Genomic DNA, 16,480 nt, shown 5'->3' with positions numbered 1-16,480 from the left:
GCATATTGAAATCTCTTCCTTTTATGAGGACCCTGCTCAAGGTACCACCTATTGGAAAACCTTCCTTGATCCTTCTGCTAGAAGTGATCTTTTTCTGTCTTTCTCCAGTTTTTCATAACCTTTTGGAGTTCTTTGGCATTTAACACTATTAATCTATTAATTTTTGTATGTATATTTTGTATATAACTCCTCTATTAGATTGTAGTTTTCCATCTCATCATAGCATGGAAGTGACTATACCAGCAGAACATTTGCTCTGGAATATCCTATAAAACCAAAGAGACTTTTGAGAAAGCAGATTAAGTGGCTATTGACCAAGTACCAATTATCTACTGTGTCGTTTTGCTTTTTAAAAAACCCCAAACTTCAAATTTTAGAGAACATTTTAAAAAATGTTCTAATAATTTCTGAGTATGTTTTCAGTGGTTTAAGTAGTCTTTACAGCTTAAATCTAATTAGAATCATATACTCCATGAGCTGGAAGAGACCTCTGAAGTGAAAGTAACACCCCTTATCTCTGATCTGGAAGATTTGTTTCAGCTGGGAGACTTGAAGTTCTTTCAAGGTGTTAGGTGCTCTCTTCCCATGTTCTTCTCACTTGTTGGACTTTATTTTCCTCTTAAAATTTGTTCTCTTCTTTCCAATTTGTCTTTCTCCTGGAATGAAAAAGATAATAGCTAAATAGAAGTTTCAGTTTTATCATTCACTTAACAGATCCTTATTAAGTGCTTGTTATGTGCAAAGGCCTTCTGGTAGAAATTGGGGAGGCAAAGACAGATATAACACAGATCCTATTTTTAATGAGTTTACACTTTAATTGAGGAAAGGATGGAGGGGATGGACATGTACACAAGTAACCATAATAAAAGAAAAGCATAGCTTTCTATGTTAGATATGGGTAGAGCACTAGACTTGGAGTTAGGAAAATCTGGCTCTAAATTCCACCTCTTGGGCAAGTCATTTAACACCTTTGGGCTTCAATTTCTTCATCTGGAAAATGAGAGAGTTGGATTAGGTGGCCTTTTAAAGATGGGAAGGGGGATGATGAAAGGAGAATGTAGAAAGTATAAAGAAAGGCTCCAAGCAAATTATTTTACTGTGAGAAATTTGAGGAGGAAAAGATCACTTTCATCAGGGGGTCTATATCTTCTTGTTATGCATGCTATGAATAGAGATTATAAAGCCTTAATTAAGGAAAAAATCTCTGAATTATTTTAAGTTTACTTTCTTTAAATCCAGGGTTTATATTTGATTATACATAGAATTTTTTTTCCCTCCCAGTTATCAGTTCCAAGACTACATTGTCACTTTCTCATTTGCTCAGCAAACATAAGTAAATACAAAGCAGTTTTCTAGGGGGTGACTCTAAGATCTGAGATTGGGACAGGCCTCATGAACGAGGTAACATTTGAACTAAGTCTTAAAGAGTCCCAGGGATTTCAAAAGGCAGAGGTCACAAGGAAGTGCATTCCAGGCATAGGGAATAGTCTGTGCTAGGGCATGGAGATGGGAGATTATTATAAATGAGGAATAGCAAATTATCCAAAGATTAAGATCACTAGAGTATCAGGAGTTAGTTTTTCCTCACTAGTAAGATAATGTGATGTCTTTAGGAAGCTTATCCCTTGCATCTTATCCCTTCAACCCCACCCCAATTGTTCTCTTTACTTTTAAAGAGATAACATTGTTGATTAGGCCAGCAAAGAGTTTATCAGTTTCTTTACTTCTAGCAGAATTAGATTTCTGGCTGATAGCCAGGGTTTAAATCTTTCATTTACCAGTACTAACGTGGTTATCTTTATAAATCTCTTCACTCTATCATATATAGTTTAGAGATCAAGTTTTTATTAACACTTTTGGGAACTTGTTCGTGGATTTATGATGAAGGAAGTTATTTTTTTTTCCCTGGAGAAAGGAATTTGGTTCATGTTGTCATTTAATTATTGGGCTATTTAGAAGATTTATATTGGATATGGGACATTAGCTTCATTCTCTTATTTTACTTTTCAGTCTTAGAAGTTTTTACAATTGGATCCTAAAGAGAGAAATAACTAGATCATCCTTTGAAGGTCAATAATTCTTTCAACTCCTCAGCCAAATAGGGGTTACTTTGTCACTTCAGTTGGGATTTGGTGGTGACAAGGGCTTGCTTAGTACATGCGGCTTTGACAAGGATAGTGGGTTGGCTACTAGTCTTCTCTCTTACTTTTGTAGGTCAGATCTTTCATTTGTGTCTGACTATAATCTCATTTGAGATTTTCTTGGCAAAAATACTGGAGTGATTTGCCATGTTCTTCTCCAGTTCATTTTACAAATGAGGAAACTGAGGCAAACAGGGTTAAGTGACTTGTTCAGGGTCACACAATAAGTGTCTGAGGCCTCACTTGAACTCAGGTCGTCTTCGCTCCAGGCCCAGTGCTCTATCCACTGTAACATCTAGCTACCTATTCTCTTCTACAGAATTGTGCTATTTTAAGATTATAGAATAGTTATAAGGTGCTGCTGGGATTGTCCATTCCAACTCCTAGATTTCTGGACCATTGTTCTTTCTCAGTGCCATCCTGATAAAGGCAGCAAAAGCTGTTAGGAGATATGCATTCTAGTTTCTAGCTCTTTCACTAACTAGTTGTATGACTTTAGGCATTCACTTTCCCTCTGGGGTTCAGGCTCTTCATCTCTAACACTAGACTAGGTTACCTGAGGTCTCTTCCAGCTCTTTATATGCTATGATTTATAAAATATTTTGCTCCATTTATATATAGAACAGCCACTGTGAATTACATCAAGGGCAGGAAAACCATTGAAATTTTAAGTAGTAAAGGTCACATCAATAAACTCTCCTCCCTTAGGCAATTGCTTACATAGCAGTTGCTTTGAAATATGAGGCACTTAAAATATCACAAAGTATTTGTTTCATTTTTGTATGCTGTCAGAGTATGCCTGTGTCTTGGGAGCCAGCAGGGCATGTGAAGATTACTTAAGTCCTTTGGTAAGCTGGGTACCATATAGAACCTAAAACTAGTGAGTTGTTTCCATGGTACTGATGAGAAACTTCTTTTGTTTCTTTTGGGCTTTCTTTTCCATATATTATGTGCTTTCCTCCTGGGGCTTCATTAATTCCAAACTTTTGAGCTGTATATCTTTTCTTACCCAGCCCTATGGCAATTAGGAGCTGAACGCAATTAGAGAGGGAAGTGGGGAGAGGGAGAATGGAAAGGGGAAGAAAGGAGGGAAACACTAACAGCAGTTCTTAGAAGAGTACCTTAAAGCTATAAGGGACCTTAGACATCATGCAGCTTCCTCATTTCAGAAGTCATTTGATACTTGCTTAAAGTTACAACTTTATCATACCATACGTGGTAAGCCATTCAGAGAACTGGAGTTAGAACCCTGAATACAGTGCCTTTCCCATTACAATGGAAATGTGTCATTGTTTAGTAGGTACCTTGCCTCTATCACAGCTCCATAGCAACGTTTCAAGTTGGATATATTCTTTGTCTTAGCTCCTTGATATTAGGTTGGTCTCACCAGAATTTCCCATATCAGCTCTGGAATTTGGGCCTTTCCCCAGATCAGTGTGTACTTCTCTGACCTTCTGTCAGTGGGCCCTTTCCTGCTGAGCCTGCCTGCTGAATCACCTATCTGCTTTTGAAGATACTCTTTAATGTTAGACTACATCCAATTGCCACAGAACTCTCGCATCTCAGGATATTAGAGCTGCTTTGCTAAATCTACCTTTGGAGAAATCTCAAGAATGTTAATTTGTGTCCTAGAGTGGAAGTTAAAATTCTGAACCTAAGGAATTCATCTCTGTTAAGCTGAAGTTTTTCTATTACAAAAAAGGGAACAGCACAGAAATGAATGTTGATTCATTTATTACATGTGTACTAAGCTCCTTCTATATTCATTGCACTGTGCTAAGTCCATTGGGGATACAAAGATGAATAAGATATAGCTTTCTGCTTTCAAAGAGCTTAGTCTGATAATACACGTTACTCAGTTGTGTTATGACTAATAACAAGTGCAGTATAAGGGAGCAGAGTGCTAGAAGGTCAAAGGAGGGAGCTGTTACCCAGTCTATCTTAACAGGGAAAGCCAGAAACAGCCTTATAGAAGAGGCAGTATTGGAGCTGCAAGGTGAAGAGGGGGATTTCAGCATATAAAGCTGGGGAAGGGTGTTATCAGAGGGTAAATGGTGATTTTATAAGTATGGTTGACAACTCAGGATATATTCCTTTTTTTTTTTTTTTAATTATTTTTAGTACATATTGCTTTATGAATCATGTTGGGAACAGGTTATATTCCTTTGGCCATAATTGTAGTATTGCATATCACTGTGAAAGCAGAAATGAGAATTTATGGTAGGGATTGCAGAAATAATCTAGTTTCAAATATCCTCAATTTATAAAGGAGGCTACTGAGGTGCCTAGGGGAACAATGACTTAGTCAAGGTCATGCATCTTATTTATTGGTGGAAGTTGGGCTTGAATTCAGCTCTTCTGATTTTCCTTATGTCATATAATCTTGGGCAAGTCACTTAACTTTTATGAGCTTTGGTTTTATCATTTATAAAATTGAGGATATTTATCTCTGCTCTGCTTCCCTCACACAGTGGTTATGAGGATGAAATGGCATCATAGATATAAAAGTATGGATTGTAAAACATGAGACAAATTTAATGGATTGTTCTTATTCCATTTTGTTTCCTGTTGTGCCATGTAGATGTGTGGGAGGGTCTTAAAGTCTTGGGAAGAGCATATTGAGACCTGAGCTGACACAGACAATACTAGGCCATAACTTGTAATTTGAAATGACTTTGTAGATTTAATTCAATTCTTTTTTTAATAGCTCCTTGTGGAAATTCTTATGAGACCTACACTTACTACTCAGAAAAAGAAACAGAAAAGTAAGTGAGCCTGTCATTGTCTCTTAAGCCCTTGTTTGTTGTGCTTTCCTCCACATCAGTTCTAAAATCTTAACACCCTTAGTTTCTGTGACTCTTTGGGAGAATGATATTCCTGTGTTAGGAAGAATTCACTGCTCTATAACTCAGCCTATATTGTCTCAGGAAAAGAAAGAAATTCATGTTTTGACAATTAATGGTCTTGTACTCAATTAGGCAACATATATACTAAAATTGGAACAATACAGAGAAGATTAGCATGGCCCTTTGGCAAGAATTATAAATTTGGCAAATTTGTAAAGACAATTAATGGTCTTTGTAAGTAATAGGATTAACTTAAAAGTTAAAAAAAAAGATAAAACTTCCAATAATGATTTCCTTTCCTTATAGATGCAGGTCCTTAGGAGGAGTTACATAGCAGCTTATAGGACTGAAATATGGGACAGTCAATTCTAACTCTTATATTCCATATAACAGGGAAACCCTGTCCTATTACTGTTCTTGGAGGATGTTAGCATTGGCACATCAGATCCTTCAGTCTTGTAGTGAAAGAACTAAGGCCCAGAGAATTGAAGTATTTGCTCCGAGTTATCCAATAACATAATGGAAAAACCAGAACTCCAAGCCCACATTTATTTTCACTTATTCATCTACTAGAAAATTCAGTTAATCATATTTCCTATTCCGTCCCCTGTGTTCCCTAAGAATGTTGGTTAATTAAGGTTTTCTTGTATATTACTACATACATATACAGAGATAACATTTGGTATTATATAGAACTCTGGACCTGGAGTTAGGAAACCTAGTTCAGATCTTAGTTTTGACAAATTAGCTGCATGTTATCATGGACAAACTACTTAACTTCTGAGAGTTTCAGTTTCCTTATCTGTAAAATGGGAATAATATACCTGTATTTAAAACACATGTTTTTTTTTTTTTTTGAGATTTCAAGTGTAAAGTGGTTTGTAAGCTATTAAAGTAAAAAAAACAACACTGTCAGTCACTATGGAAGATATAATTTAACATAGACTGTAGTTCAACAAATCATGAAAGTGCCTACTGTGTAAAAGGCATGTGTTAGTTAGATGCTGGGGATTCAGAGACAAAGATGAGAGTCCCTACTTCCAATATTCTGTCTGACTGATACATAATAAATACAGGTAAGAATACTATAGGGTAAGGAATAGATGAGTGACCTAGGAGACATTAGACAAAAATGCTACAAAGTTCGATGGAAGCAAGAGCTGACCCCTGTGGCTGTCTTGGAAAATCTTTCAGAGTGGGTAACACTTGAGCTAAGCCTTGGAGGGAGTTTCAAAGTCTAAAAGGATTCCAAAAAGGCAAAAAGGAGGAGGATGGTGTTCTAGGCCTATAGGACAGCCTGCATAAGTGTTTGGAGGCAGATAGTTGCACTGATAGGGGCTAGGACATAGGGAATATAAAGTAAGACTGAAGAAGTGGATTGAAGCCATATTGTGGTGAGCTTTTCAAATGCCAGACCCAGGAGTTTGTATTTTGTCCTAGTGGCAGTAGAGAGCCACTGATGGCATTCGAACAGAGGTGTGATGTCAATTTATGACCATGTTCTATTTCAAAAATGAATTTGAGGTGAAACAAGTTTTTGGTTTTTGTTTGTTTTTTGAATGCAAGAAAGATTTATTTTGCATTCTTGCAAGAATGAGTGTCTAGGTTAGTAGACACACCTAACAAGTGTCTTTATAACAAGGTTATACTATAGGTTCTTTTTGGTTTACACTTGGAAGTAGGAGTGTATTCGGAGTATTGTTCAGTTTTCCCTTATGGAAGATGAGATTTGGTATGAAAATTTTGTAAGTGGTCAGATTGTTCTCTAGGCTGTGATCTGCTGAAAAACTTATTTTGGCCTCATGGGGTGGCTCAAGGTTTGAGTAATGGGTTTATCTTTTAGACTAGCAGGAAAGAATTAAGGTATGTTAAGTTTGGATTCTCATTTTAACTTATTTCAGACAGATATTTTCTTTTTTAGCATAGAGTTGCTAAAGGAGCTGACTTGATAGGGAGACTTTGAATTGATGGTGTAATATTGAATCTGTTCTGATTGTGGGCACTGCAGTTTTGTCCTAAGGAAGCAATAACAGTAATTGATAAGGAATAATTTATGCTAAAAGTGGCTATTAGCATTCATTCAAACTTTTCCATTTAATCCTTTTTATAATTAAAACAAGCACCACACCATGGGCTGAAGGCAAGAGTATCCATTTCTAAACAAGCAGACTGAGGAAGAATATCACATGTCATTTTCATCTTTTTAGATCCCCTAGTCAAATACTTGGAACTTGCATAGGTGTAAAAGATGAAGGGTTGAGGTTAAAAGACCTTAGGTCATTACCCTAAATTATATATGTCAAATTGTGGAAAAGGGAGTAAGTTAGAAGTCATGTGAAAAGAATCCAGTTTTCTTCTTTGGAAGCTCCTTAGTGGTATTGCTTATACTCTAAGAAAGTGAGTGATGCAATGAATTGATGCTAGCTAGTTTGAGTTCCTGCACATTTTGTGATATTGGTATACCCCACCTAACCTCAGTCACCAGTTTTGTAAATATGATGTTACAGGTAATACAGGAAGAATGTCAAAATTGAAATGGAAAGTTGTCTGGTTGTAAGGAGAATTAATATTGGGACTTAACACTTATCAACTAGTCATTGTCCATTTTATTTGTATCTTTAATGATCAGACAAATGACATGATAGTCTGTTTTTGCAGAGTTATAGTGGAGTCTATTTAAAATGCTTTGAAGATTATTGTGAAAGTAACATTGATCACTTAGTGTTATATCGAATCTGTTTGTTTTTAGACCAACTCACTAATGATTCTTTCTCTGGGAAGTGAAAGTCAAGATAGAAAAAAATAGGGATTAAGATTTGGTGTCTACCTTAATAGCCCTATGAATTCCTAGAGAATCAGTATGCTTTATTTCATTCAGAATTATTGGCACAATTTCTCTTGAGAAAAAATATTTAGAGAGATTGCCCTACCAGCCATGTAGGCCAGACTCTAGCACAGAGTAGTGGTGAGGGGAAAAGTTCTGGAATTATGGGTTAGGACACTTGGCAGAGAATGTGATTTGATTATTAGATAGACTCTCATACTGAGAGAGAGAGAGAATATATTAGAATATTGGGGACACAGAGATGAAAATGAAATGCTGCCATCCTTGAGGTAATAACAGCATGATGTTATTGGTTACTGGGGTTTGTACATATGTTTATTTTAAAATGTGTTTTATTATTCACAGCCATACTTGGCCCCCTTTGGATTTTGAATTTTGCAGCTGATTAAAAAAAAGGAAATAATCTTTTGGTGGCATTATAGTCAACCTCTATCCTTGCTTAGCCTTTTGTTGAAGTGATTCATTCCAGCATTAATAACAAGTTGTTTTTTTTTTTTTCTTTCTTTCAGTAAGTGATGATCTGACCAAGGACTGTTTAAGCATCTTGTATAATACATGTATTTGTGTAAGTATCTCTACTTTGGGGACTCTGATTTTTGTTTCATTGGTACATTGGAAAGAGAACTTTTCTAAAGCTCTGGCCAAATCAGCATGGGATATTTTTGTAAATTAACCATTTTATAGTCTCAGGAGACATCATAATTCACTAGATCAAGGTGAGTGGACAGATATTTCCTTTGTCTGTCCTTGGAAGGCTATCAGCTTCTTTGATCCTGAGTTTTGATCTTTTTCTTCAAGATTCCTAATCTTGGAAGATAATGGGAATATTCTCTTTGATCCCTAGTTCTTCGGGGATTCCTATGGTTTTGGTTGATTTACAAATTGTCTTCTTTACTCTAACAGTAGAGTTGTTAAATGAAAAAATAATGTCAGTGCCTTTACTTCCCCCAAGACTACTAAATGCAAAATAAAATAATTTTAGTTTATGTGCCTTGTTATTATTATTGTTATTACTATTCTTTAATGATACTGTGCATTTATAGAGAATTTTGCAATTTGCCACATGCATTCCCTCACTTGATCCTCATAAAAACCCTATTTGGCAGGCAGGGTTATAATTATTCAATTTTCAGATGAGAAGACAAGGTGAGAAAGATGCAGTGTCTAACCCAGTGTCACATAACTGAGTGGCAGTAGAGTCCTGGGGTAGTATCCTGGAGTAGAATCCAGGCCTTAGGAGTACTTTCAGTGCTCTTTTCCTTTTGTCATCCTGTCACTATATATTGTGCCATCTTTCTTCAAAGTTGGAGTCTTCTTCGATACTCTTGACTTTTGATTATTTGCTTAACTTAATCCTATCTTCTGGATTGAAACATTTCCCATTTGAAAATTCTTATGAACATAATTTTTTTCATTTATACATTTGATTAAATCTTCTTAAAAGATTTCAGGTCTCCTCGACACATGGAATGTTCCTCTGTCTTGTTTGGATGAGAACTAAAGAAAAATTTACCACATTATAACCCTGGTATGGGTCATGTACAGGACCTATCCTGCCTGAGGATAAGTTTTTTTTTTTTTTTAGTAGAGATATTATATCTTATCAGATAGGAGTTGAAATTGTTCTTGCAAGAAATATTCTATTCCAGTATTGAATGATGAGGAAATAGATGTGTGGCATCCTAGCTAAGCTGGCTATACTTGCTTGCAACATGACCCAAGTACATGTTGGTGGGATTGATTATATGCATATATCAAGAGTATATAGGTAACACCAGTCTTTATCCAGTATAGCTTTTAACAGACTGATGGAGTTGTTTTTTGTTTTTTCTTTTAACAGACTGATGGCGTTACAAAGCGTCTGGCAGAAAGAAATGACTTTGTCCTCTTCTTGTTTACACTGATGACAAATAGGAAGACATTTTTACAAACAGCAACCCTCATCGAAGACATTCTGGGTGTTAAAAAGGTGAGTTTTGTCTCAAAATTGATTGTCCAGTTGGAATTGAGCCTGGGATGACAATATGATGCTGAGTTAATTTATTCATTTGTTTATTCATTGAGCATCCATTTATTGAGTATATACTATGTTCTGTGCACTGTACTAAGCACCAGCTATGGCTGGTAGCCATGACATGGTCCCTGATATCAGGATACTGTGCTCTAGCAGAAAGATTATGCCACACACACATTCTTCTAGGTCAAATAAAACTAGTCAGCTAATATTTATTAATTTAAAAAAAAATTTCCCCCATTTAATAGTATTTTATTTCCAGTTACATGTAAAAATAGTTTTCAACATTCATTTTTGTAAGATTTTTAGTTCCAGATTTTTTCTTCTTCTCTCCCCTTGCCAAAATAGCAAGCAATCATATAAGTTATACATGGACAGTCATTTTAAACATTTTAATATTAGTCATCCAGCATCTATTAACTGCTTGCTTTGTGTAGAGTAGTCTCCTGGCCATTACTAACGTGCTAGGAAGCTCTCTGATGTCTTGGGCACGGAGGATTCCTGATGTGCAAGCTCCCTCTACCAGTGTCTCTGCAACTTAGCTAACAATTATTAGGGAAGTACTTGAGCCTTTGAGAGGATAACTGACTCAGGATCATGAAAACACATATTTAGAGCTGAAAGAACCCTTGGGGGCTGTCCAGGAAACCAAGGCAAAGAGATATTGAATGACTTAGCCATGTTTGCTAGTATGGATTTAAGATGGGATTTGAACTCCACTCTTCCTGATTCCAAATCTAGTGTTCTTGTTACTTCCTCTCTTAATAATAGCTTAAAAGAGCCATAAAGAGTTATACAAGATCAGAAGAAGGAAAGATTATTTTTATTTCTTCCATTTATGTTGTGTGGTTAAGTGGCATATTAGATAGAGTACTAGTCCTGGAATCAGGAAATGAGGTCAAATCTGGGTTCAGACACATAATCTTTATTTACCTCATTTTCTTCAACTACAAAATGGGGGTGGTAATAGCACATATCTTGCAGCAGTGTTGAAAAGATCAAATGGGATAAGAATCATGAAGTACTTAGAACAGTGTCTGGTATATAGTAAACACTATATAAATGTTAGTTTTTGTTGTTTTTATTTCATGGAGGAGCTGGCATTGGAGTTAACCTTTGAAAAATGGGTAAGGTCACACACACATACTGCACCATTCAAACTAAATTAGAAGCTGTTCCTCAAATTCAGAATTCCATTTCCAATTTTTGTGCATTTACATAGGCCATACCTGAGATGTCTAGAATTGACTTCCTTCTCATCTCTGCCTTTTTTAATCCTTCTGCCTTGAAAGGCTCAGTTCAACTGCTGCCACCTATGTAATTTCTCCTCAGATGAATGTGTTCTCTTTCTCTTCAAATTTCCTTATAGTATGTTGCCAGAAACTAAATCACAGGATTGTGGGATCAAAGATTTGGATTCGTAGACCTCCTTGTTCAACCTTCTCATTTTCTAAACAAGGAACTGAAGCTTAGAGAGGTTAATAGATGTGCCCAGAGTTTCATAGGAAGGAAATAGCAGAGTTGGGATGTAGACCCCAGTCCCCTGATTCTGAATCTAGCACACTTTTCTTTGTAACATTTTTCAAATTATCTAAGATTACAAAAGGGAGGAAGGTCCAAATAGTATTCCAAGCATAGGGAACAATGCAGACAAATAGACAAGAGGTAGAAAAGTTCTGACTATGTACAAGCTTAGAGCACTTGTAGTAGAGATAAGACTGGAAAGTCAGTCAACTGCATTTATTTAAATGCTGGAAATTGGGCAAAGAAAAATAATCCTGCTTCAGGGAGCTAGCATCATTCTAAGGAAGAAAAAATGAAAACTAGGTATATACAAGTTATATATAGAGTTGATGGAAGGCAGATTGAAAGGGGAAGGCAATAGAAGTTGTGGCACTGGGAAAGGCCTTCAGTAGAAGATGGAATTAAGTGAGTCTTGAAGGAAGCCAGGAAAGTTAAGAGATATTATTGAGAAGGGAGAACATTCAAGATAGGAAGGATAGCCAGGATAAAAGCACAGAGAGGAGATGGAATATGGCAAATAGTTAATAGAGATAGATTTTAAAACATGGGGAGATTAAAGTGTAAGAAGATTGAAAAGGGAAAAGTAAGGGAACACATTCTGAAGAGCTTTTTAAAAAAATTCACCTTTGTTGTTTATTTGCTTAGATTTTTTTCCTTTCTCATTTTTTTTCCTTTTTGATCTAGTTTTTCTTGAGCAGAATAATAAATGTGGGGATATGTTTGGAAGGATTAAACATGTGAATTGCTTGCTATCTAGAGGGGGGAAGAGAAAAAATATTTAATTTAATTAAAACAGAAAATGAAATTATATCACTGGGAACCAATGTGATCACCAAATGATACCGTATAAAAAGAAAAGAAAAATGGACCCAGAATAGAGCTTTTAAGGGGAATTCATAGTTAGAGGGTATGATGACAATGAAGATACAGAAAAAGAGATTGAGAAAGAATTGTTAGATAGGAAGAGAACAAAGTGAGCAGCATCACAAAAATGCAAAGAAGAGAGAATATCTAGGAAGAAATATAGTGTTAAATACTATAGAGAAGTAAAAAAAAAGATCAGAATTGAAAAAAGACCAGTAAATTTGACAATTAAGAGACCATCACTAACTCTGGAGAAAGCAATTTGAATTAAATGATGAAATCAGAAGCCAGATTGCAGAGGGTTAAGAAGAGAATGAGGAAATATAGTGTTAAATGCTATAGAGAAGTCAAAAAAGATCAGAATTGAAAAAAGACCAATAGATTTGACAATTGAGAGATCATCACTAACTCTGGAGAAAGCAATTTGAATTAAATGATGAAATCAGAAGCCAGATTGCAGAGGGTTAAGAAGAGAATGAGAAGAAAGAGGAATGTAGCTGAGAAAGGGCAAAGGCTTGTGGGAAGATAGCTGGTGGGGTTGGTCAGATCAACTGAGGATTTTTAAGAATGGAGGAAACTTGGGCATGGTGTAGGGTAGCATGGAAGGAGCCAGTAGAGAGATGGAGACTGAAGATTAGAGGAAGACTGGGGATAATAGAAAGTTTGCTGGAAAAGATGAGGAAGGGTGGGGTCAGAGCTGCATTTGATAGTTTGGACTGGAAAAGGAGGACCTCTTCAGTTGATACAAGAGTGAAGGAGGAAATTGTTAGGGAAGATAGCTGAGTGATGTAAGATAAGGGAAGAAGAAGATATTCCTCCTGAATGGACAAAGGGCAGGAGTAGAGGATAGTGTAGAGTTGAACTACCTCTTCAAGGGATCAAGATAGGAAAGGAGGGAGAGTGTAGTCAGTATATAGGAATGTTGGCCTGGGAAAGATCTGGATGATAGAGGAAATGAAAATCACAATAAAGAATGGAGCTATGAATCATAAGGCTTATTAGGAAAAGATGAAATGATTAAAAAAAAAACTACAAGCAGATAAGTAATTTCAGAATCCATGAACATGGAAATGGAATACTTGTGGATGATGGCATGGCAAAATCCAATGACTATCTCTATATGGAAAGGTAGGATACTATTTGGAGGACTTTAAATGCCTGCCTAATTAGTTTGGGCTTTATTTGTGTCATTAAATAAGAAGCAGCTTATAGACTGTCTTAATCTGGGTGGGAAGTAATAATGTTTAGCTTTGTAATTTTATGAACTCACTATTTTAAATTCGCTTAGGAATGATCAAGAGAATTGATTTATGTATATCAAAATCAATTTGAGACCAAGTCATAAATCAGAATACCATTTTACTGTGGTGGATATGCCTTTCTAGCAACTCAGATGTCTCTTAGATTGAATACTTCCAGATGGCTTAATTTCATCTTTTTCATATTGTTTCTTGGCTCTCATTTCATAAGGGACCATTTTCTCACTTTTTGGAAATTTTGTGTGTGCCTCTTAATATGGGGCCTACAGCCTCTTGTATATGACATCTTCCAGTTAACAGATTTCCTTTTTTTTTTTTTAAAGATTGTAAAGATCTGGTTTATTAGAAAATATCCTTCCAAAAATCTTTATAGCAATACCATTTCACATTAAGGACACTTATGATCTATGTATACATAAATATAAAAAGGAATTTTTAACAGATGGAAAAATAGGAATATTAATCAGCAATTATATTGTCTCTTTTTTTCTCTTTTCTTTTTCTTTCTTTCTCTCTTTTTTTTTTTTTTTTTAATTAAAGCTTTTTATTTACAAAGCATATGCATGGGTAATTTTTCCAACATTGACCCTTGCAAAACCTTTTGTTCCAAATTTTCCTCTCCTTCCCCCTACCCTCTCTTCTACCTGGCAGGTAGTCCAATACATGTTAAATATGTTGAAATACATGTTAAATCAGATTTCTTATTATTAGGGCTGAGGTATAAAGAAAGAGCCTCCTAGAGAATATGTGGATTGGTTCTTCTTATCAAATAAGAACAATGTGCTCCTCTTTCCTAGTACCCTTTACTCCCAGTTCATCTGTTTTTCAACTGGGCTTCTATTTCATTGTTCCTGCTGAATTTTCCTTAGGCCTGTTCCTTTGTTCTGGTTTGATGAAGCCCAAACGGCCAATTGTCTTGTCCTAAGCTTTATGAGTGGGGTGTGTGTGTGTGTGTGTGTGTGTGTGTATACTCTTGGCCTTTTATAAAGGGCCCCAGGCCAATCCATTGTACCTTTAATGAAAGGGTTTTATTCTTCTTTACCAGTTATTTTTTCCAGCTTATGAAAAGGAAGAGCAGACAAAGGAGGGGAAAAAGATCTAAAAAGAGGTATCTGTGGTAGGGTAGGAAGCACTGGCCGGGAATCAGAAGATTTGTGTTCTGGTGAACCTCTGGCACTTACTCATTATGTAGCTTTAAGTAATTTCTCCATACTTCTTTACCTTGGTTTCCCCATTTACAAAATGAGAAGGTTATTCTAAAACCATTCTTGTGTGAATGTTCTGTGATTTTTGATTTTTTGATTTTTTGACAAAGGTACTTCGGGTACTTTATGTTCTTTGGTACCAGAGCAAGGAGGGAAAGGATCATGCTAAACTTAGTTTCAAGTGACTGGAGGGGAGAAAAAACCTTATTGAACAAAGCAGGCTTCCAATTCAGATGATGATTGATGAAGGAATAGTGAGTCCATTATTTTCCTGCTCATCATCCTCACCACATCTCAGGCTAAGAATTCAGGGCAGAACTTAACAGTCAAAAGCCAAGGATATACAACATTTCTCTTCCATTATTTGAGATTATTCTCTTCCTTTTCCTCTACCTTCTTTTCTTATGGTGGGAATATAAAAATTAAAAATGCAATGTCAGCTTTTAAAGCCCAAATACTGCATGGAAGAAATTTGGCCTGTGACTCAGTGATATTTCAAGTGTAGGCTATAAAGAGAGAGCTTTTTGGTTGAAAGGTGCTGGCATATAATGCAGAAATTTATTTTACTCGTCTAGATGTCTTTTGGTTTCTTTTCTTCTTAGTGGAGGGGGAGGAGAAAATTGAAAGGAGAGAAAAATAATTCTTAGAAAAAAAATTTTTTTAATTAAAAAGTTTCTGGCAAAAATATTTCTGATTGGGAGTGGGCCATTGCCAGGAGCTACTGAATACTAGTGGCTGTCAATGTTCCCCTTTCCTTACAAAGTAGAAACAAAATTGCTTTGTAGGTACTTTCTCTTCTTATGCTTATTTCCCTTTTAGTTAGAATTTCTCTTCCCCAGTGGATCACTATTTGGCAGGAAGGACAAAACTATGGCCTTACTGTTAAAAAAAAATTAAAAAGTTTCAAAAAATAAAATAAAAATAAAAGAGTTTCCAGTTTGTTTTATAAAATGGGATTATATGGAAAATTTTTCTTTTGTGTTTTTTGCAGGAGATGATCCGGTTGGAGGATATTCCCAACCTTGCTACTTTAGTCTCCAGTTTTGATCAACAGCAGCTTGCTAACTTTTGCAGAATTCTGGCTGTCACAATATCAGAGCTTGACACTGGAAGTGATGACAAACATACACTTCTTGCCAAAAATGCCCAGCAGAAGAAAAATCTGGGTCCTACTCGTGCTGAAATTAACCAAGGTAAGTAGCCTTGGCTGTCAGACCATGACACATTTTTCTTGTTAACAGTTATCTTTATTGAAAGCCTACCTTGTGAGGTAAGACTTTTTCTTCTTTTTAATTCTCCCAGAATTTGCAGGTTCATGTTGCAACAAGTTGTATCAGTAGGTACACTGTGGTTGATTTTTTTTTTACCTTAAAAAAATTAAAAATTTTAAAAGGTGATTTGGATTTTTTCTCTTACAAATTTTCTTTTAATATCCCATAACTTGGAGTTATGTAAGATTAACATTTAAAGAATACAGCAGAGATATGAAAGAGAAAAAAGTTTTTATTTTATAATGTTCTGTGATATAGAATTTTGTTCCTAAATTACTTTGTTAATTTAATTCAGACATTTATTAAGTACCTGCTATGTTTAAGAGACTGGCCGTACTAAGACATAATAGCAATAATATTTTCTTCCAAGAAGTTTACATTCTATTGGTGGTATAAAACATGTAGACAGTTTATTAAATAAAAACTACTGAATACTAGTAGGAATAAAATTGTTCTGTAGATGCTTTCCCTTTTTATGCTTATTTCCCTGTTAGAATTTCTCTTCCCCAGG

General features: G+C 35.7%; 1 protein-coding gene and 1 non-coding gene across 3 annotated transcripts in view; both read left to right on the top strand.

Moving 5' to 3' along the window:
* Positions 1–16,480, top strand: part of TRPC4AP (transient receptor potential cation channel subfamily C member 4 associated protein) — an 83,468-nt gene that overhangs the window by 14,056 nt on the left and 52,932 nt on the right. For both annotated transcript variants that reach the window (XM_031953902.1, XM_031953903.1), the window contains exons 4-7: positions 4,849–4,906; positions 8,342–8,397; positions 9,673–9,801; positions 15,690–15,891. In XM_031953902.1, coding sequence (XP_031809762.1) covers positions 4,849–4,906; positions 8,342–8,397; positions 9,673–9,801; positions 15,690–15,891 — 445 coding nt within the window. The remainder of the gene's footprint in view (positions 1–4,848; positions 4,907–8,341; positions 8,398–9,672; positions 9,802–15,689; positions 15,892–16,480) is intronic.
* LOC111721620 lies at positions 5,106–5,214 on the top strand. Its single transcript, XR_002770724.1, has one exon. It is a non-coding gene; the product is annotated as a U6 spliceosomal RNA (small nuclear RNA).

This window comes from Sarcophilus harrisii, chromosome 2 (genome assembly GCF_902635505.1).
Source record: "Sarcophilus harrisii chromosome 2, mSarHar1.11, whole genome shotgun sequence".
Lineage (NCBI taxonomy): Eukaryota > Metazoa > Chordata > Mammalia > Dasyuromorphia > Dasyuridae > Sarcophilus > Sarcophilus harrisii.
This window is presented reverse-complemented; position numbering and strand designations above follow the sequence as displayed.